The sequence below is a fragment of the Capra hircus genome, chromosome 11 (genome assembly GCF_001704415.2).
Source record: "Capra hircus breed San Clemente chromosome 11, ASM170441v1, whole genome shotgun sequence".
Lineage (NCBI taxonomy): Eukaryota > Metazoa > Chordata > Mammalia > Artiodactyla > Bovidae > Capra > Capra hircus.
Genome location: NC_030818.1, coordinates 46,275,547 through 46,297,021, shown reverse-complemented (window position 1 = coordinate 46,297,021; position 21,475 = coordinate 46,275,547). Strand labels below are relative to the sequence as shown.

The following is a 21,475-nucleotide window of genomic DNA, read 5'->3' as shown; positions in this document are numbered from 1 at the left end:
AACACAAAGCTGGAGTCACGTGTTTTAAACTTCAGTTACTGGAGCACCTCACTTCTGATACCAAAATTTCTTCTAATTATCTATTCCTGCCATAACCAACCACCCCAAAACTTTGTGGCTTTTTCTTTTTCTCTTTTCTGGCCATGCAGCATGGCACAAGGAATCTCAGTCCCCTCAGGAATCAAGCCTGTGTCCCCCGAAGTGGAAGTGCAGAGTCTTAGCTACCCAGGAAAGTCTCATTTTTTGGCTTATTTTGCTCACAATTCTGCATTATGGACAGGGATCAGCTGAGAAAGTGATTCTATTTCATGTGACTCAACTGGGTCTGGAGGTTGCTATCCCAGGAGACCCCTCCTTTCACTCTTATATTGGTGCTGTGTGTCAGCTAAGAGCTCAGCAGGGGTCTCAGTGGAGCCTTAATTTCTTTCCATGTGGACCTCCTAAGTGGGGCTACTTGGGATTTCTCACAGAATAACGACTGGATTGTAAGAACAAATATCCCAAGAGACAGGAAGTAAAAGCCACCAGTCCCTAAGACCCGGAAGAGGCTGGAAACAGACAATTCCACCACCTTCCATTGGCTGAGCGATCACAGAGCCCACACAGAGTCAAAGACAGGATACATGGATCACTCATGTCAAGGAGAGGAATGTTAAAGACTCCACAGTCATCTTTAATCTGCCCCACCACTGAGTTGTTAACTAATTTTTGTTATCATAATTTCACATCTACCCACTCCCATTCATTATCCAGATAAGCAGCAGTCCTGGTAGTGTATAAGACACACCAGCACGCTGATATCCACTCAGAGCCTCAGACACGGGACCTCCCTGGCCCAGGTATGTGGTCCTCATCCCTGCTTTCTGGAAATCACCCTCAGAGCTGTGGGTCCCAGTGACTTTGGCCCTTCACAGTCTTCTGGATCAAGTTACATCTAAATTGTTTTCCTTAGCTATGGACCTGCATAGATGAAAAGGTGGAATAGCACTCATTGGCTTGGCTGAATTTTTTTTTTTTAACTATGCTTATGCTTTTCTAGCTCTTCAGAATTTTATCCCTAAGACCACCTTAAGCAGCTTGCTCCTAAGAACAAGAACAGGCATTTTCTCCCAGGAGGCCCTAGATATCAATGGGTTGTTAGTGATGCAACAACAATGGGAGAGGTCGAGTATGAAACTGGAGATCATACCTATCTCGGTGTGTCGTGGTAAGAGTACCACTGATGCCACAAACTCCTCTATTCCAGGGGCTGGAGCGACTAATTTTGAAGGCAAATAGAGAATTTGTCTTAGAAGAGTGCTTTTGGACTCACTGTTTTGAGCACTTTGCTTGATGGAGACAGATGCCAGATGGCTGAATGTGACTTTTTAAAATGCCACCCAAGTAAATATCATCTAAAGTCTGTTGTGAATTTCATTAGTCTTCTGAGCCTATTTTGTCCATAATAGGATGTCAGTTACCTAGACATCTCCAAGTTCTCCAGGCTGTTGGAATCATCTTTTTTGCAATGTTTAGGTAGGAATTGACTTAATCGCCTATTCAACATATGGTGGAGACCCAGTTTCTCTTACCCTATTTCCTTAGACCTCAGGGTACCTCTTTGTCATCAGTGATTTCTTATGCCCTCTGCTCTCTCTCTTGGCTTACGTACTTCAGTTGGTTCTTGTGTTGGTCCCAAACTGACCCAGAACTTTGATTTCCTCCAAAGACAAACAAACAAAAAAGTTTGTTTAGTACTGAACAGTACCAGCCCTGTTCTTCTCACTTGGCTTTAGAAACACCTGTAAGACTTTTAAATATCCTGATGCTGAGTCAACTTCCTAGATCAATCAAATAGGATTTCTTTTTTATGTATTTATGTTTGGCTGCGCTAGGCCTTCGCTGCTGTGCACGGGCTTTCTTTAGTTGTAGCAATCAGAGGCTGTTCTCTAGCAGTAGTCCTCTGGCTTCTCCTCGCGGTGGCTGCTGTTGTTGCAGACTACGGGACCAGGACGCAGGCGGGCTCAATATTTGTGGCACGCAGACTTAGTTGTCCAACAGCATGTGGGTTGTTCCTGAACCAGGGATGGAACCCGTGTCCCCTGCATGAGCTAGCAAATTCTTAACAACTAGACCACCATGGAAGTCCCTCAAATAGGAATTACTGAGGGTGGAACCCAGGCTCCATATTTTTATTAATTCCTCTGAGTATTTCCGTGTCAGTGGTACTGAGAAACTCAGTAGCACAGTGCTTCTCAAACACCAGTGTGTATGGGAATGATCTGGATATCTTGTTAGTATTCACACTCTGTTTCTGGGGTTGAGGTGGGGCCCCATGTTCTCTATTTCTGTCTAATAAGCTCTCAAGTGTTACTGATACTATTGATCCCCAGACCACACCCAGAGTAGCAAGGGGTCATCACACGCATGGGAGATGACAGCATATAGCAAGCAACCTGTACCCTTCCTGGTAAGACACACATCAGTGATACCTTCATCAGAAACTTCTCACTTACCATCTCCAGCCCCAGCTCCCAGTCCTCTCTTTCTCCTTTCATACTCCTGGGCCTCCCTCAATTTCCGGGGCCCTTGCCTTGACTTTCTCGGGTGCTTGTGGAAGTATCAGTCTTTTCTTTCTTTATAGGGTGGATCAATCCAGTCCTCTCTGTCTCCCAGCACAACACAACTCCCCTCTAACAGTTTTGTTTTCACGTCTAAATGCACTGTCATGCTGCTGCTGCTGCTGCTGCTAAGTCGCTTCAGTCGTGTCCAACTCTGTGCGACCCCACAGACGGCAGCCCATCAGGGCCCTCTGTCCTTGGGATTCTCCAAGCAAGAACACTGGAGTGGGTTGCCATTTTCTTCTCCTATGCACTGTTAAAGGGACTGACTAATCCCAAGGGTGTGTTCTGCCTGATCAACATGACCTCTACCTTCTAAACCAGTGGTCCCCAAACTTCTCAACTCAAACACTAAATTTCTCCGTGTCTAGGGGATTTCTGTAAGAATCTCTAAGACAAGTATGTGTGTGTGTGTGTGTGTGTGTGTGCGTGTGCGTGTGTATATTTGGCTGGCTCATAATTTCATTCAGGTTTCCCATAAACTGTCACTGAAAACCCAAAAATACTTTTGAGACAATCCAATATATGCCTGACAGTGACTTCACTGGTGGCTCAGACAGTAAAGTGTCTCCCTGTAATGCAGGAGACTTGAGTTCAATCCCTGGGTCAGGAAGATCCCCTGGAGAAGGAAATGGCAACCCACTCCAGTATTCTTGCCTGGAGAATTCCATAGACAGTCCATAGGGGTGCAAAGAGTTGGACATGACTAAGCGACTAACACACACACACAAACACACACACACACTCAGTCTGTGAACCAGCAGCAGCTCCTATGAACTTGCCAGACCTGCTATATCAGAATCTGCATTTTAGCAAGACTCCTTTCAGGTGATTCCTGGGAATTCTTCTACAAGGGAAATAAAATACAGCAAGTATCCAAAAGTAGTCATTTGATAGGCAAACCACTGAATTACCTCAGCGGACTACACTCTAAACAGAATTTCATTATGAATTGAAATGATTTCGTACTTCAACATTAAAGCAACATCCCCAAGTAGAGATGAGGCAAGGTCCTGTAGGTAGGCATTAGGACACTGGGGGAGGTTTTCTAGACTAGGGAGATTTCATAACCAGTATCCACTGATCTCTGCAGGTCCAGAGTTCCCTTCACCTCTTCAATCACGTTAATTGTCCCCCTGGGTGATGTCGTCTTCAGAGAGCAGCTCAGACATGAAAACTGACCGTGAGTTCCATGAAGATGAGTCTGAATCTTTGCCAGACCTGGAAGGTAAGCAACCTCTGCAAATTCATCATGAGTATCAAAAAGTGATTCCCAAACAGGAAATGTGTTCAATGCTGTCTATAGAAATGGTTCTTCTCTGAGTTTGCCAAAGAACTGAGTTCCAGGAATTTCCCTAGCACATTAAATTGTTGTTTTTTAGTCATGTCCAACTCTTTGCAACCCAATGGACTGTAGCCTGCCAGGCTCTTCTGTCCATGGAATTCTCCAGGCAAGAAAACTGGAGTGGGTTACCATTTCCTTCTCCAGGGGATATTCCCCACCCAGGAATTGAACCTGGATCTCCTGCATTGCAGGGGGATTCTCTACCACTGAGCCACCTGGGAAGCCCGAGCACATTAGGTAGACAGGGACAGTTATGAAAAGTGTTGGAAAGGGACATATTAGGATTCAGGACCCCAGTCCTATCCTGAGTAGACACAATTTTCATACATACACTCTAATTTAAAAAACAGAACAAAACTTCAAAGCACTGCTTCTCCAATCAACTGGCTTGCAGATACTAAACTCCCTAGACCACAAAGGGCAAAACCACAGGACTCCCAATGAGAGAGGCCTAGGTTGGATCCCTGCTCAGGGAACTGGATCCCACATGCTGCAACTATAAGACCTGGTACAGCCAAATAAATAAATAAAATAAAATTTAAAAAATTTGAAGGAATAACCAGGAGTGAGATCCGTCTTGTTGAAAGTCTTACTTAGCCTTCCAACCCAAAAATCAGAAAAGGGACTCCTTTTTTGGACTGGAGGAGGTCTAGCTAGATCACCATTGGCAAAACTCTTGTGATTCCTCACCAAATATTCTGGGGTGGCGGGGGCGGGGATGGCTCTGAGAAGTCCCACTTTAAGAAATCAAGTTTAACAGTACTTAATTCAGAATCTCCCCAAATTATTGGACACAGAACCCTCTTAAGAGCATTAATATGTTTCTATGTGAGAGTTTTACAGATTGCCCTTTAGCAACTGCCAAAGTTAAGAATTAAATCACCTCTAAGCCAATGAACTTACACCTTAGGCTGATGGTGTTGCATTTGCTAACTTTTTGTCCTTGTTTCTTGTCATCAGCACAAGGCGCCCTGGCATCAGAACCCAGCCTTTCTTCTGTGGCTCCCACCCACTCTGGTGACCTTCCAAAGGGGTATGGGATGGGAGGGGAGGGTGGTGTGTACCTAAACCTCCTTTAACAAGCAGGGAACTTTCTCCTGGGGGCATTAACACTGGGGGTGAGTGGGTGGAATTGGCACCCAGCCTTTGCAATTTTTGCTTTGAAAAAATTAGCCTTTGGGGGAAGAATAAACCCAGGAAGTTGATACAGGACTTGGAGCTGGTAAAGGGCAGGAAATTCACATTTCTTGATAAATATACACCAAACTCCATGCTGAACTCTTGCCACAAGGGAATGTTTGTTTCCCATGACAACTTTATTGTGTGTGTGCTCAGTCATGTCTGACTGTTTGCCACCCCATGGACTGTGGCCTGCCAGGCTCCTCTGTCCATGGAATTTTCCAATCAAAAATACTAGAGTGGGTTGTCTTTTCCTACTCCAGGGGATCATTCTGACCCAGCGATAGAACTCACATCTCTTGAGCCTCCTGCATTGGCAGGTGGATTCTTCACCAACTGTGCCACCTGGGAAGCCCAACTTTACTGGGAAAGTGTTATATTTCCACCTTTTTGGTAAAGACAGTGTAGAGAATATGCTATGCACAGGTCTGTACTATAATTAATGGGGCTTCTTTGAAAAATAAGAATGACTTTCTCATCACCCCCAGGCGAAGGGCTGGGAGCAGTAAAAAGTACATCATGGAAAGACATCTTGAAAACAAGATGTTTAAGTACTGATGTGACTGATGGAAAACCATTAGTGACTGTTCCCATAACCAGAGCCTTGAGGGAGTTGCTGAGAAAGGGCGTCACTAGCCAAAAGGCTAAACAAAGTCATGAAACGCCTGAAAGTTTGACATTGAGGACTGCGCATGGTATATCTTTATCCCCGATCTGAGATTGTAAAGAACAGGTATCTCTAGAGCAGGAATAAAGAAGTAGAAGTTAACAATAAAAGGCATGCAAGGATTAGATCTGGGCTTTTGCCTGGAGTGGCATCAGCCCCCTGATCCCCACTGTATTTCTGAGTCTTCTTCTTTATTCTTCTGTGGCACTGCTCCCTCTGGTTGGTTCGCTGTTGGGCTGGTCCCGACAGACAGATCATCAGAAGTGTGAGTAACTCATATAAGACATGTAGTGACAAGTAGCAGAGACAGGATGATCAGCAGGTCTGCCTTCCTCCAAGTTCATGGTTCCTTCCATCACACACAATGGGAAGACCTCAGTTTGAGTCCCAGAATGTATGCATGGGTCCCACACTTCCTTGTCTATAAAGTGCTATGAAAACCCAATGACGGAAAGAAAAGATGAACATTCACTGCTAGCCCAGCCAGTGATCGCCACTCTCAGTTTTGCTGGTGGCAATGATGGTTTGGTTGGCATTAAAAGCTGGACTCCTTTCCTGGACTGGCCCCAATTCCTCTGGCCCTGATGTCCCTCAGAGACGAGGCAAAGTGATACATTGGAAGCTCCTCCCACCAGAAGCCCGCTGATTGCCATTCTCTGCCGATATGCCCTTGTTTCAAGTTCTCCCAACCTGCCCCTGGAATCCAGGCCCTGGTGTAAGACCTCTGGCCATTGACTTTGGGTGTAGAAGTTGCTGTTCCAAGACTGCCGTGGGGCCAGGCAAGGAAGGTCCTGTGAATGCTCCCTTAGTACTTATGCAAATGAGCACAGGCTGACTTTCATTCAACTTTCAGCAATTGCAGGCCAGTGGGGGAGCAAGTGGGGCAACAGATCTCTAACAATTTCGATATACAAAGAACAGAAGAAACTGCAGTAGAAGGCAGCGCAGGTTGCTTCAGGAACACAGAACACCAGTTTATGTTGAGGGGGCTGAATTGTGTTATATATCTCAGAGGAGATGATGCCTGCACTGAACATCAATGGAGAAGTTGGAATTACACAGGGAATAAAGGTAGAAAGCGATTCCAGGCAGAAGGAACAGCGTAAACAAAGGCATAGAGGAGCATATGGAAGAGAAGGAGCTTGGGACAGAGGCATGAAGCCAGAGTGGAGGAATGGCAGGAATGCAGGCTGAAAAAGCCAAGTGATGAAGACTTTGTCCACCTCCCTGAATGACCATGCCCTTATGATGTACAAGAAGGTTTCCTCAGTTGGGCTGGCCTATCTTAGTGGTATCAAACTCAGGATGATTTCCTTTCAATGTGTGCCAACCATGTAGTGCATCCCTGACGCAAGTTTTGTAAAAGGTCAGTAGTATACTTCTCTTAGACCTCATAGGTACCAGAAAGTGTTGAACCACTGATTTTTAACAATATTCCAGTACTGTTTATGCCATTTTTTGGTGTCAATCTATTTTTCCCTAAAAAAAGACAATTTGAACTTGGGGATACAAGTAGATGCATCGTCAGTTAGTTTCAACCTTCATTGTTTTATTCGCCAACAAAAGTCACATATGGCTGGGGTCAGAAGGGCCCTTGGGGGACTTTCCTGGTGGTCCAGTAGTTAAGAATCTGCCTTGCAATGCAAGGAACACAAATTCAATCCCTGGTCAGGGAACTAAGATCTCACATCCTGGGGAGCAACTAAGCCCATGCCTCACAACCAAAGAGTCCGACCACTGCAATGAAAGATCCCGCATGACCCAGCAAAGGTCTCATGTGCCACAAATAAGATCCGAGGCAGCCAATTTTTTTTTTAATGAAAAAAATTTAATAATAATTTAAAAAAATTTTTTTGAAAAAGAAGAGCCCTTCGAAGCACACTGATAACTTCCTCCAGACCCAGAAAGGCCACCTCAGTGAACTCTGACCCAGGGCTGATTCCTGAAACCCCCACCCTGGGCCTGTGAAAAATATAGAATGAGTCAGAAATTAACCCCACACAAGAATGCAATACCCGTAGTATGAGGTCTTGCCATCCTGCTGTCCTTCCCCAGACACAGACTGATGGCTGGGGCAGATCCAAGTAGAAAATGTCTCTCCCACTAAGGGATTGACAGAGCGCCTCAGGAGGAGGGGGTAGCATGTGAGTTAAGATGACAGGACAGGGAGGAGGCGGACCATAGGCAACAGGAGGAGGGTGCATACCATGGCTCCCAGTTGAAAGCATTATGTTTATAGTGAGTAGGAATCCAGACTATGTTATGTCTGTATATAATAATATAGTACAATTTCTAATCTACAAGGTCATCTATCAATTATCATACTTTATATCTGTTGTTCTAGATAGACTCTATCATCAGTTCTATGTATGGGCTGCAACCCCTGCCCATCTTCCCTTATTTTATTCATTTATTTTTGCTGCTCTGGGTCTCCATTGTTGCACACAGGCTTTCTCTAGTTGTTGGGAGCAGGGGCAAATCTCTAGTTGCGGTGTGCTGGCTTCTCACTTCAGTGGCTTCTCTTGTTGCAGAGTATGGGCCCTAGAGCACTCGGGCTTCAGTAGTTGTGACTCAGGGGTTCTAGAGCACAGGCTCAGTAGTTGTGGCTCATGGGTTTAGTTGCTCCATGGCATATGAGATCTTCCTGGACCAGGGATCGAACCCACGTCTCCTGCACTGCAAGGCAGGCTCTTAAGCACTGGACCACCAGGGAAGCCGCAACACCCGACCATCAGATGGATGGTCACTGGCCCTATCACAAGTGGCACAGGGACAAGTTTCCAGCCTAGGATTGCCCCCCTCTTCTAAGCAGGGCTGCATTGGCTGAACGCTCCAATTTCCCCCCACCAACAGGTTCAAGCAAATCCCTGGCCAATGTTGCAGCTGGCCCCGCCCACTCAGGCTCCACAAGAGCAGACACAGTCCCTCCGCATTTGGCTCCAAACTCTTGTATCTCCAGTTTCTCTCAATCCAAAGCTGCTGTTTGGGGGCCTTCTTGCTTCACTTCATTATTTTCAGCCTTTCACCCTCCTCACCATTGGCCCCACTGGTGCCCAACATGGCAGATATCTGTGCCACCCCAGCTTTCAGCATGGGCCCACCAGAGAGATGATGCAGAAAAGAGGGTTATCAATACTATTACTAGTAATGATGATGATGTATCTTTAGTACTGTCATGGATATATTACTTTTTTATGATAATAATAATGAACTTTCCTTGAATCCCTCCTATTCCCCACACCAACCCTGTGTAAGGTAGCCTTTAGTAGCCTCATTTTTCTAGTGGGCGAATGAGATTTAGTAACTTGTTCAGCTTGTAAATGTGGAGAAGGAAGTGGCAACCCACTCCAGAATGCTTGCCTGGGAAATCTCATGGACAGAGGAGATTGGTAGGCTATAGTCCATTGAGTTGCAAAGACTCGGACACGACTGCACACACGCACGCAACAGCTTGTAAATGACTGAACAAGGATTGGACCCCGACTCAGTCTGACTTCAGGGTGCAGGGGTTAATCACTGAAGTTCGTCGATGAATAGATGGATGAGTTAGTATAGAAAGCTAATGAGAGGTATACACTTGCCTAAGTCCGCTGAGAAATGTGGGGACCTGAGGCCTTGTTAATGGTTTCTAATCTCTGGTACTGTTTTTCAGGTCCAAGAGTCAAATCTGTAACCTTTAAGAAGTGTAATATTCGAGACAGGAACCAGCAAGTTCTGGTTTTGGAAGGTGGGGTCCTCAAGGCAGTCCCAGACAAGGACGTCACAGCCCGAGGTGACTCTCAGCCTTGCTTTACTCAGCAGAAGTGGTTCTCATTCTCTCACTGCCCACCTTGCCTGTAGGGAGGCCCTCCCCCATGGGGCAGCTCAGCACCTCCCTCCCCTGGGACCGGCAAAGGGCTGCCTCCTGGAAAGAGCACAGGGCAGCTGACGGCGGTTAGCAGCGAGGATGGGAATGTGGGCCCAGAGACCCCCTGACTTCAGAGAAGTCTTCCTGGGAGGGCTGGGAGGAAGAGGAGCCAGAGGGACAGGGAGTGGGAAATTCCAAGAAGAGGGATATTCTTGGGTCCTGGGACAACCCAGGCCTGAGAATTTGATGACACTGCACAGGGAAACATGGCAGTTAAACCCAAAATGTCAATAGGAAAAAAAAAAAAAGATGATTTTTCTCCTCTTGGGCTGATCCAGTTTCTGACTTTTTCCAAAGACTGTATTATTATTATTATTTATTTATTTTTAATTGATTGATGATTGCTTTACAATATTGGCTTGATTTCTGTCATAAATCAGCATGAATCAACCATAGATGTACGTATGTCTCCTCCATCTTAAACCTCTCTCAACCCTCTAAGTTATTAGAGTCCCAGTTTGAGTTCCCCGAGTCACAGCAAATTCCTGCTGGCTATCTGTTTTACTTGTGTTAATGTATATGTTTCCATGGTACTCTCTCCATTCATCTCATCCTCTCCTTCCTCTTCCCCACCCTTGTCCATAATTTCAGAGACTTTTTATATATCAGTTTCACACCGAAGAGTTGTGAAACCTATGAACGAAGGAAAGAATCATATTTTTTTGGCTGTCTCAAAAGGCGAGCTCTGTCTTTACTGTGACAAAGTCAAAAGGCCAAAGCATCCTTCTTTGCAACTAAAGGTAGGAGACCTAGGGACAAAATGCCCCCTGTCCTGCCACCCAGGAATGTGCAAAGCCTAAATGACAAGACTGAAAGCCTGAACTTTGACAACAACTACCTTGATCTCTCCTTTCTTTCTTCCCAAGGTAGCCTGGCCACCTAACAAACTCTGCTCTGTGTTTCAGAAAAAGCACATCAAAGAACTGAGTTCACTGAAGGCTAAGGATTGTCTGCCTTTCACTTTCATCAGGGAACAGGTGGGTTCCTATTTCACTCTGGAGTCAGCTGCAAACACAGGATATTTTATCTACACTTCCAACAAACCCGGACAACCTGTAGGAATGACCAAAGAAGTAGGGCAAGAAAAAAACATTCATTTTCAATTTCAAGAGACTAAAATGGAACTCAACACAGTGCAAGACTGACTATACCAACGGACTGAACATACCAACTGACAGTGGCCAGTTTGACAACAGTATACAACCGTCAACTTCTAATAGCAATTGGCCCAGAAAGCCAAGCCAAGCCCACTGTGCTCAGTCATGTCTGGTTCTTTGCGACCTCATGAACTGTAGCGCACCAGGCTCCTCTCTCCATGGGATTTTTGAGACAAGAATACTGGAAAGGGCTGCCATTTCCTCCTGCAGAGGATCTTCCTGACCCAGAGATCAAGCCCATGTCTCCTCTGTCTCCTGTGTAGGAGGAGGATTACAGGTGGATTCTTTACCCGCTGAGCCATCGGGGAATAGTCAAGGAAGAGTCAATGACTGCCAGCGTCTCTATTTTGGCACCCACTTCCAACTCAGCACCAATTAGGAAAAGGCAGCTATGTTGCCCAAACCAATCACATAGATGCCCCTCCCCCAGCTTCCCCATGGCAACAAGTCCAATCAAAGCATACCTGGAGCCCTCCCTTTCTGCCTGCCCTGAATCTCTGCCAAAAGCTATTGACAGTGGATGACTTCCTTTGATACAGCCAACTCTAAATAAATAGGTGCCATTTCCTCTTGAATAGTCAAAGGAGGCAAGAATACAGAATACTGAAGAGACTCTTCAATAAACGGTGCTGGGAAAACTGGACAGCTACAGATAAAAGCAATGAAATTAGAACACTTCCTAACACCATACACCAAAATAAACTCAAAATGGAGTTAAGATCTAAATATAAGTTCGGACACAATAAAACTCTTTGAGGAAAACATAGGCAGAACGATCTTGGACATAAATCACAGCAAGATCTTTTATGACCCACCTCCTAGAGTAATGAAAATAAAAACAACAACCAAAAAGAGGAGGAGCAAATAAGAAAGGATATCTCCTTGTAATATCTTGACTTTATCATGGACTTGGCTTCTACTGTCATTTGTCCCTTTCGTGTGTATGGAGTTTGGGCTATAAAAATAGGGTGTGGTTAATTACAAAGGCTTAAATAAATTTCTAGAGATTGATGACCTCAGTGTCTGTGGGTTTGCTGCTTTCCTAAACACGTGCAACCTTGCCCAGCTCCTTCTGTTTCTCAAGAGGTAGCCAAGCCATAATGATTATCTCCTCCAAGAGGGCAGCCTGGATTACACAAGCTCAAAAATCATTGATGTGTGTAGAGGGTGAATGAAATCTAGGAAAACTGATCTAGTTGACAACAGAAGAGGTTTCAGTTCAGTTCAGTCGCTCAGTCGTGTCTGACTCTTTGCGACCCCATGAATCGCAGCATGCCAGGCCTCCCTGTCCATCACCAACTCCCTGAGTTCACTCAGACTCATGTCCATCGAGTCTGTGATGCCATCCAGCCATCTCATCCTCTGTTGTCCCCTTCTTCTCCAATGCCAAGGGGTATAGTAAGGCATTGTTTGTAAGTCCTCAGTGCAGGAGAGCAAAGCAGAGGGTGTGAACCAGTGGGAGAAGCCTGTGACAATGAATCCAGAGCAGGTAGCAGACAGAAGCTAGCTTCCCTTAGTCCCTTCCCTTAGCCAAGCAGGGTTTTCTTCCATCTTTGTTTGCCATCTGGTGGGCGCTGGTCTGAGTCTATCCTTCCCATGAAGGAGTCTGCTGACCAAGGCTAGCACACACCAACATTTTGAAATGTGCCTGCCCTTCTGGCTCTTATGCAGCCTTGGGTAATACATAGGCTGTGGCCCTCACTTTAGAAAGTGGATCAGAGACCAGGTTCTGCTTTGGGGCTATGTAACAGAGCAGAAAGTGGTTCTCTTCCCAAACTTCTGAGAAAAGCACTGGTTGTCTCACTCCATGGATGTGTCTGTGGCCCGTATTCATTCATTTTCCTTCCAGCCACACTTGGTTCACCTGCCAAGTGAGAAAGTGAGTTTTGCACAGGTCAGGAGATAGGATGGAAGAGGGATGGGTGACAGAGGCCCCCTCTGCCTCCTAAGCACTGTCCTTCCCTTTGCCCCCTGTAGTCATGTAGATGGGGTACGTTCCATAAAACTTTCCTGCCAGCTGTGGAGATGCAGCTGGCTCTATGCCATTCACATCTCCCCCTTTTCCCCATCTTTGCCTTTTTCAATAGCAGTAAAGGAAACTCTTCCCCGGAGAAGGAAATGGCAACCCACTCCAGTATTCTTGCCTGGGAAAATTCCATGGACAGAGGAACCTGGTGGGCTATAGTCCATGGGGTCACAAAGAGTTGGACACGGCTGAGCAGCTGAGCACATCAGGACCCCTCAAAGATGGTAGCAAGCTCTCCCACCTCCAGTCTGGCTAACACCCACTCTTCCTTCTGATCTCACTCGGGGGTCTCTTGCCCCCGAGTGAGATCAGACTCGGGATGTCCTTCTGCTTTCCTGACTGGGTTACACACCCTTATCCTACATTGGGCACTACTTCTCCACTTACAGTTGTGTTTTTGGCCTTATCTGATGGTCTGTCTCCCCATCAGATCACAAGCACCTTGAGGGCAGAGTCTGCCTGTGAGTCTGCTTAACATTCCATCCTCAGCACCTCACTCACAGCCCAGCACAAACATTGTTGTAATGAATCAATAAACTGGCAGAGGTCTCACCAGACCAGCCCACAGAGTCCAAGCTCTGGGTGAAGAAGCCCCTCTCAGAGCTATGTTTTGCTGGGTATTTCCTGGCTGGGGACAAGGGACCATCACCAGATGGACAAGGCAATGATCAGAGAATCCATTCTCTGTGGTTCAGGCTCATGTAACCTGGAGCAGGACCTTCCTAGCAGTGCAGGTTTAAGCCCTGTCCCGTTGTTGGCTGGTACCCGATCAGTCAGAAATAGCTCTCATCCAGAAAGGCAATTGTCATTTTCTAATGAAATGTATGGGGAGGAGGCAGTGTTTCTCAAAGTGTAGACCAGAAAGAAATGCCTAAATCAAAAACCCTGGGGCTTTTTCTTAAAGGCAGTTGGATAATGGGACTTACCTGGTGGTTTAATGGTTAAGAATCCGCCTTCCAAGGCAGGGAAAGTGGGTTCAATCCCTGGTTGAGGAAGATCCCACATGGCACAGAGCAGCTAAGGCCGCGAGCTGCAACTACTGAACCTGAGTTGCAGAATTAGAGAGTTTTCAAACCACAACAAAAGACCCCAAATTGCAATGAAGATCCTGCATGCAGCAACTAAGACCCAACATAGCCAAATGAAAGAAAGTGCAGTTCGATTTTATAAAGCAGACTCACAGATACAGGAAACAAACTGCTGGTTACCAGGGGGAGGGGGAGGGGCGATTTAGGGATGGGGTGCAGGAGGGAGAGACTACTGAGTACAAGACAGGCTCGAGATTGTACTGCACAACATGGGGATAGAGTCAACATTCTGTAATAACTGTAAGTGGAAAGCATCCTTTAAAAATTGTATAAAACTTGAAAATTAAAACAAAAAGGCAGTAATGTCCCAGGGCTACATCCCAGAACACCTAGATGGGAAGAATCTGAGGGTGAGCAACACTGAGAATCTGTATATTCTTTCCAGCTTTATGGAACTAATTGACATATAACATTGTGTAAGTTTAAGGTGTATAAAGTTTGACTTGATACATTTCTATATGTTGCAATATGATGGCCACCATTGCCTCAGGTAACTCTTCTACCTCATCACATAATTATCATTTCTTGTGTGCTGAGATTTAAGATCTACTTGTAGCAACTGGCAAAGCCTAATAGTTTTGCCAAGAGAATGCACTGGTCATAGCAAACACCCTCTTCCAACAACACAAGAGAAGACTCTACACATGGACATCACCAGATGGTCAACACCAAAATCAGATTGATTATATTCTTTGCAGCCAAAGATGGAGAAGCTCTATACAGTCAGCAAAAACAAGACTGGGAGCTGACTGTGGCTCAGATCATGAACTCCTTATTGCCAATTCAGACTGAAATTGAAGAAAGTAGGGAAAACCACTAGACCATTCAGGTATGACCTAAATCAAACCCCTTATGATTATACAGTGAAAGTGAGAAATAGATGTAAGGGACTAGATCTGATAGATAAAGTGCCTGATGAACTATGGATGGAGGTTCCTGACACTGTACAGGAGACAGGGATCAAGACCATCCCCATGGAAAAGAAAGGCAAAAAAGCAAAATGGCTGTCTGAGGAAGCCTTACAAATAGCTGTGAAAAGAAGAACAGCCAAAAGCAAAGGAGGAAAGGAAAGATATTCCCACTTGAACGAGAAGTTCCAAAGAATAGCAAGGAGCGGTAAGAAAGCCTTCCTCAGTGATCAATACAAAGAAACAGAGGAAAACAACAGAATGGGAAAGACTAGAGATCTCTTCAAGAAAATTAGAGATACCAAGGGAACATTTCTTGCAAAGATGGGCTCAATAAAGGCCAGAAGTGGTATGGACCTAACAGAAGCAGAAGATATTAAGAAGAGGTGGCAAGAATACACGGAAGAACTGTACAAAAAACAACTTCATGACCCAGATAATCACGATGGTGTGATCATTCACCTAGAGCCAGACATCCTGGAATGTGAAGTCAAGTTGGCCTTAGAAAGCATCACTACAAACAAAGCTAGTGGAGGTGATGGAATTCCAGTGGAGCTATTTCAAATCCTGAAAGATGATGCTGTGAAAGTGCTATACTCAATATGCCAACAAATTTGGAAAATTCAGCAGTGGTCACAGGACTGGAAAAGGTCAGTTTTCATTCCAATCCCAAAGAAAGGCAATGCCAAAGAATGAATGCTCAAACTACCACACAATTGCACTCATCTCACATGCTAGTAAAGTAATGCTCAGGCCCTTCCTCGCGGCCGTGGAGCTGTGTCTGGTCGGTCCCCCTCCTCCTCCGCCTAACACGCTTTCCCTCCTTCCCTCAGAGGATGCCCTCCTTCCTTCAGAGGATGTCCTCCTTCCAGCTCAACCTCAACCCGCTCAAGGAGCCTCTCGGCTTCATCAAAGTCCTCGAGTGGGTTGAATGAAGCATCATTTCAGACACCTCAAGATGTAACTGTCTGTGGTGTAGATTGGAAAAAGTATGTCCTTATTGGAGATTACTCTTCTTCTGCGCAGTTCTATGTGACTTTTGCAGTCTTTGTCTTCCTGTACTGCATTGCCGCCCTTCTGCTGTATGTTGGTTACACGAACCTGTATCGTGATAGTCGAAAGCTTACCATGACTGACTTTGTAATTACTATTGTTGTGACTTTTTTGTGGTTGGTGAGCACTTCAGCCTGGGCTAAAGCTCTTACAGATATTAAATCAGCTACCGGTTCCAATATTGTCCAGGAACTTAAGCCTTGTAATATTCAAGGAGTGGTGTGCCAGTTTGTCTCTGTGACTAGTATGGGATTCCTAAACGTGTCTGTGATCTTTGGCTTTCTGAACATGATACTTTGGGGAGGAAATGCATGGTATGTGTACAAGAAGACCAGCTTTCACAGTCCATCAAATACTTCTACTTCTCAAGGAGGTATTCCTCCTCCAACTGGAATATAATTGAAGGGAGAAGTACACTGTATGAATTAAATGTCTGTACTATGACCTGTTGCCAACACCTTGAGAAGCATTTTTTGTTTCTAATAAAAGTAATGGCTTTTTCAGTAAATTGATGGGTTTAAAATTTTGCTGCTTTTTTACATAAAGCTTGTGCCTTTCCTAGAAATTTAAGATGTAAATGTATTCTCACATGTGAATTTGAAAATTCAGGGGCCTATTATGAGATGTGATACACATTTTTAATGAACGGTAATTTTCTTCACTAAGTTGTTTTCCTTCCACAGTGTTTACACCTTAAGCCTTAACATATATCTTCACTCAGAAAAGAGTTTTATTGTCATATCATAATAGGAAGAAAATCTCTTTTGGAATATACACTACTGTAAGTTTGTACAGATCATATTCCTAAGACCTATCTTTGTTTAAGAAAGTCTTGATTACATAAATCATATTTAGAAAGAAACAATTAACAGTTTATATCTGAACATTGTTTGTATGTTATGAAAAATGCTTAATTACAAAGGCTGATGTATGTTTTATTTCTGTTTTTCTAAATGACCTACAATATTTGGTAGATGTACTAAAATTGTTTAGGGAGTGGGGCTTAGAGATTTCTAATAGATGTATAGTTAATTTGGTAATTCTCATGCATGAGGTGTAAGCTTCTATATGCTGGTTATTTAGTAGATTTGCTACATAAGTAAAACATGGTTCACCTAGATACTTTTTGATATGTATGGGCATTACTCCTAGTGATATTTGTTGGCTGTCTTTTGTTGCTTATGCTCCTTCAGTGCAGGCTGAGACCTAGTCTCCTGCAAGTAGAGTAAAATAATCTACCTTTTTTTTGCAGACCCTATTCATAGGATTAAAAAAAAATTAAGATTGCCTTTTACTTTTGAAACATTTATATTCAATGAAGTTTCTGTCTTGAGTTTAGTATTGATATTGTGAAAATGAATGCAATTTGGATTTCACATTTCTTAATGTTTGTTCTTATTTCACAAATGGATAATTAAGGAATTATGCATCATAAAGAAGGAACCTAAGTGAGCTATATTATGGGTGTACTGTCTTTGCTCACACATTTGGGTGGCTTCTGGAATATAGGGCTCATTCACGTTTTGCTGCCTAATCTTTCTGTTGTACAGGGCCAGATCTCCTCTTAGCCACATGATTGTTTTTATATGAAGCACATCTTACTATCGCCTTATTTTGGTTGCTTTTGTTCACAAGAATTGTTAATATAAGAATGTGTATCCACCTTAATAAAGAAATTTTAAAAAAAATGAAGTAATGCTCAAAATTCTCCAAGCCAGGCTTTAGCAGTATGTGAACCATGAACTTCCAGATGTTCAAGCTGGTTTTACAAAAGGCAGAGGAACCAGAGATCAAATTGCCAACATTCGCTGGATCATTGAAAAAGTAAGATAGTTCCAGAAAAACGTCAATTTCTGCTTTATTAACTATGCCTAAATCTTTGACTGTGTGGATCACAATAAACTGTGGACAATTCTGAAAGAGATGGGAATACCAGACCACCTGACCTGCCTCTTGAGAAAGCTATATGCAGGTCAGGAAACAACAGTTAGAACTGGACATGGAACAACAGACTGGTTCCAAATGGGAAAAGGAGTACATCAAAGCTGTATATTGTCACCGTGCTTATTTAACTTATATGCAGAGTATATCATGAGAAATTCTGGGCTGGATGAAGCACAAGCTGGAATCAAGATCGCCGGGAGAAATATCAATAACCTCAGACATGCAGATGACACCACTCTTATGGCAGAAAGTGAAGAGGAACTAAAGAGCCTCTTGATGAAAGTGAAAGAGGAGAGTGAAAAAGTTGGCTTAAAACTCAACATTCAGAAAACGAAGATCATGGCATCTGGTCCCATCACTTCATGGGAAATAGATGGGGAAACAATGGAAACAGTGTCAGACTTTATTTTTTGGGGCTCCAAAATCACTGCAGATGGTGATTGCAGCCATGAAATTAAAATATGCTTACTCCTTGAAAAGAAAGTTATGACCAACATAGATAGCATATTGAAAAGCAGAGATATTACTTTGCCAACAAAGGTCCATCTAGTCAAGGCTATAGTTTTTCCAGTGGTCATGTATGGATGTGAGGGTTGGACTGTGAAGAAAGCTGAGTGCCAAAGAATTGATGCTTTTGAACTGTGGTGTTGGAGAAGACTCTTGAGAGTCCCTTGGACTGCAAGGCGATCCAACCAGTCCATGCTAAAGGAGATCAGTCCTGGGGTTCATTGGAAGGACTGATGCTGAAGCTGAAACTCCAGTACTTTGGCCACCTCATGCGAAGAGTTGACTCATTGGAAAAGACCCTGATGCTGGGAGGGATTGGGGGCATGAGGAGAAGGGGACAACAGAGGATGAGATTGCTGGATGGCATCACTGACTCAATGGACATGAGTCTGAGTGAACTCTGAGAGTTGGCGATGGCCAGGGAGGCCTGCCGTGCTGTGATTCATGGGGTTGCGAAGAGTCAGACAAGACTGAGCAACTGAACTGAAGTGAGCTGAACTGAACTGTCAAGTATATAGAAAGTGTTAGTCTCCTAGTCACATCCAGCTCTTTGTGACCCCATGGACTACAGCCCACCAGACTGCTCTGTCCATGGAATTCTCCAGGCAAGTATGGGTAGCCATGGCCTTCTCCAGGGGATCTTCCTGACCCAAGGATTGAGCTCAGGTTTCCTGCACTGCAAGCAGATTCTTTATCATCTGAGCCACCAAGGAATCCCTTTAATTCAAGTCAAATATAAAATACAATACTATTAACTATAACCACCATGACATACATTAGATCCCCAGAATGTGTTAATCTTATAAATGGAAGTTCATACCATTTGACCAGTATCTCCCCATTTTTCACACCCCACCAGCCCCTGGTAACCACCACTCTCTTCTCTGGTTCTCGGAGTTTGGCTTTTTTAAAATCAGCATATAAGTTGAATCACTTTTCTTTGTCTCTCTGATGTAGTTCAATTAGCATAATGCCTTCAAGGTTCATCAGAAGGTTTCCAGGAGATTCTTAAGCACTAGAGCATTTTAAGCCCCAAGGACAGCGCAAAGGTATTTGAGCTTCCCAGGCGGCTCAGTGGTAAAGAATCTTCCTGCCAATGCAGGAGACACACAAGAAGTGGGTTCAATCTCTGGTCAGGAAGATTCCCTGGAGTGATAAATGGCAACCCACTCCAGTATTCTTGCCTGGAGAGTCCCACCGACAGAGGAGTCTGGTGGACTGCCGCACACGGGGTCCCAAAGAGTGGGACATGGCTGAGTGACTGAGCACACACGCACAAACAGAAGTCAGAACACCTGAAAGTCTGCTGTTTACAATCTGGGTGACTGGTCAAGCTACTTGTCTCTAAGTATGTTTCCTCCTCTGTGAAATGAGCATAATGCCCATTCAGTCCTCGTCCCAGCATTAGGCAGAGGCGATAGTCACCCAGTGCATTATGAAATTTACCTCACAGCCCAGAAATCAGCATGACCCTGAGAGTCAGCCAAGCAGTCCCCTCTGCACATTCTGCAAAGAGTCTGTTCCTGCCGTTGGTCAACCGGCCTCTGTTCCTGCCCTGAGCCCCTGCACAGAGCTGCTTTGTCTGACAAAGCATCTTCTGCAATAGGGTCGTAGGGAAGTGGCAGGCAGTGTTTGGGTCCCTTGATTAGGTGGAATTTAGAATGTAATTTCCTCCTGAAAACTGCCAAGAGAAGCAGAGCTAAGTCAAACAAGCAAACAAAAGTAATGTTACTTTTGCAGTAAAAAGCAATGAAGGCTTTGGTGAGTGAGTTGGAGACCATTATGCATTGCAGCTCTCTGATGGAAAATATAAAGTTCTAAAATGACTCGGGTGGAGGGGAGTGTCAATATCTGGAGGCTGCAAACAGTCTATGGCCTCTTGCCTTCTAGAGAAGAAGTCCACAAACTTTCTGTAAAGAGCTAGAGAGTAAATAAATAGTCTAGGCTTTGCAGATTGAACAGGTATATGCTCTATTGTAAGGGGAAGGTAGCCACAGGGAACCAGTGACCCTGACTGTATTAGCTAACTATTTGAAATAGGCAGAGAGCTGGATTTTTGCCTACAGGCTATGGTTTGCCAACCACCCCTGAGTCTCAGATGAACATCTTAAGTGGGCAGCCCTGGCGTGCTGGAGCCAATTCATCTCAGCCTGTAAGAGCCCACTGTTAGCACCCCTTCCTGATGGCATGTCCAGTGACTTCATGTGGGCAGTTTAAAGTAGCCACAAGGAGCTCAGCTCAGTGCTCTGTGAGGACTTAGAGGAGTGGGATGGAGGGTGGGGGGTGGCAGAAATGCTCAAGAGGAAGGGGATATATGTATAAAAAAATCTGATACACATGTACACATATAGTTGATATATATATGTGCGTATGTACATATATATATATATATATATATATACACACACACATATAGCTGATTTACTTTCTTGTACAACAAAAACTAACACAACATTGTAAAGCAATTGTACTATAAGAAATAAATAAGTAAATCAATACATTGGCTGTGCTGGGAGTCCTCACACCCTGGAAACTGGCATGAGCTGTGTTTCAGAGCTCCCGCCTATTCCCACCCCCACCCCTCCACCCCCGAGAGAACTGGTTGTTAAACACATGCCAGCCCATCACTGGGGTGTATCTGCAGAGACTGGGGTGAGGAGCAGAGGCTGGGCGAGCCAGTCTATTGGAATGTGACAAGAAACTACAAAACGTCAGTTCCTATTTTATCTAGTCCTTGTAAATGTCCTAATTTTATATAAGTTCACAAAGTTCTGTTGCCCACATTTCAACATGTGTCCTCAATTTTGTTTAATGGATTGGGACAACTGGGATCCAAAGTGCTTGGGGTGTACCACTCCTAAGGCTATGTGTTATGCTCTGTGCTGGGTTACTAACTCCCAAGAAGACTGCAGAATGGATAAGGGCCTTCTCTTTCTCTCCCCAATACAACCTTTCTCCTTCCCTCACACTGCCCTGCCCAGGATCTTGGATGAGGGTGGTAGGAGTGACCAGCTGGGAAGGACTCCCTGGGCAGGGTCCTCCTGCAGCTGTTCTTGCTGCAGAATCAGTGCCATAGGATCACCCTTTTACAAGC

At 44.6% G+C, this 21,475-nt stretch overlaps 1 protein-coding gene and 1 pseudogene across 5 annotated transcripts; both read left to right on the top strand.

Moving 5' to 3' along the window:
- On the top strand, positions 793-11,862 carry LOC102180231 (interleukin-37-like). 4 transcript variants are annotated; one of them, XM_005686670.3, is made up of 7 exons: positions 793-839; positions 3,694-3,828; positions 4,906-4,962; positions 9,444-9,563; positions 10,290-10,438; positions 10,604-10,675; positions 11,119-11,862. In XM_005686670.3, exons 2-7 carry the CDS (start codon positions 3,744-3,746, stop codon positions 11,377-11,379), a joined length of 744 nt encoding a protein of 247 aa, XP_005686727.2. In that variant the 5' UTR covers positions 793-839; positions 3,694-3,743; the 3' UTR covers positions 11,380-11,862. The 4 variants fall into 4 exon arrangements, with proteins under 4 accessions (XP_005686727.2, XP_005686729.1, XP_005686730.2 ...); XM_005686672.3 differs by lacking the exon at positions 4,906-4,962; XM_013967634.2 differs by lacking the exon at positions 793-839 and having other exon boundaries at positions 3,718-3,828; positions 4,906-4,978.
- On the top strand, positions 15,688-17,608 carry LOC102179956 (annotated as a pseudogene). Its single transcript, XR_001918809.1, has one exon. The product of XR_001918809.1 is annotated as a synaptophysin-like protein 1 pseudogene (transcript).

Bases quoted from the DNA above. Each gene is read 5' to 3' on its own strand.
- LOC102180231 (XM_005686670.3), top strand. From the start codon at position 3,744: ATGTCGTCTTCAGAGAGCAGCTCAGACATGAAAACTGACCGTGAGTTC. The intron at 4,963-9,443 runs GTGACCTTCCAA...ACTGTTTTTCAG, and splicing joins TGTGGCTCCCACCCACTCTG to GTCCAAGAGTCAAATCTGTA. The intron at 10,676-11,118 runs GTGGGTTCCTAT...TCTCCTGTGTAG, and splicing joins TCACTTTCATCAGGGAACAG to GAGGAGGATTACAGGTGGAT.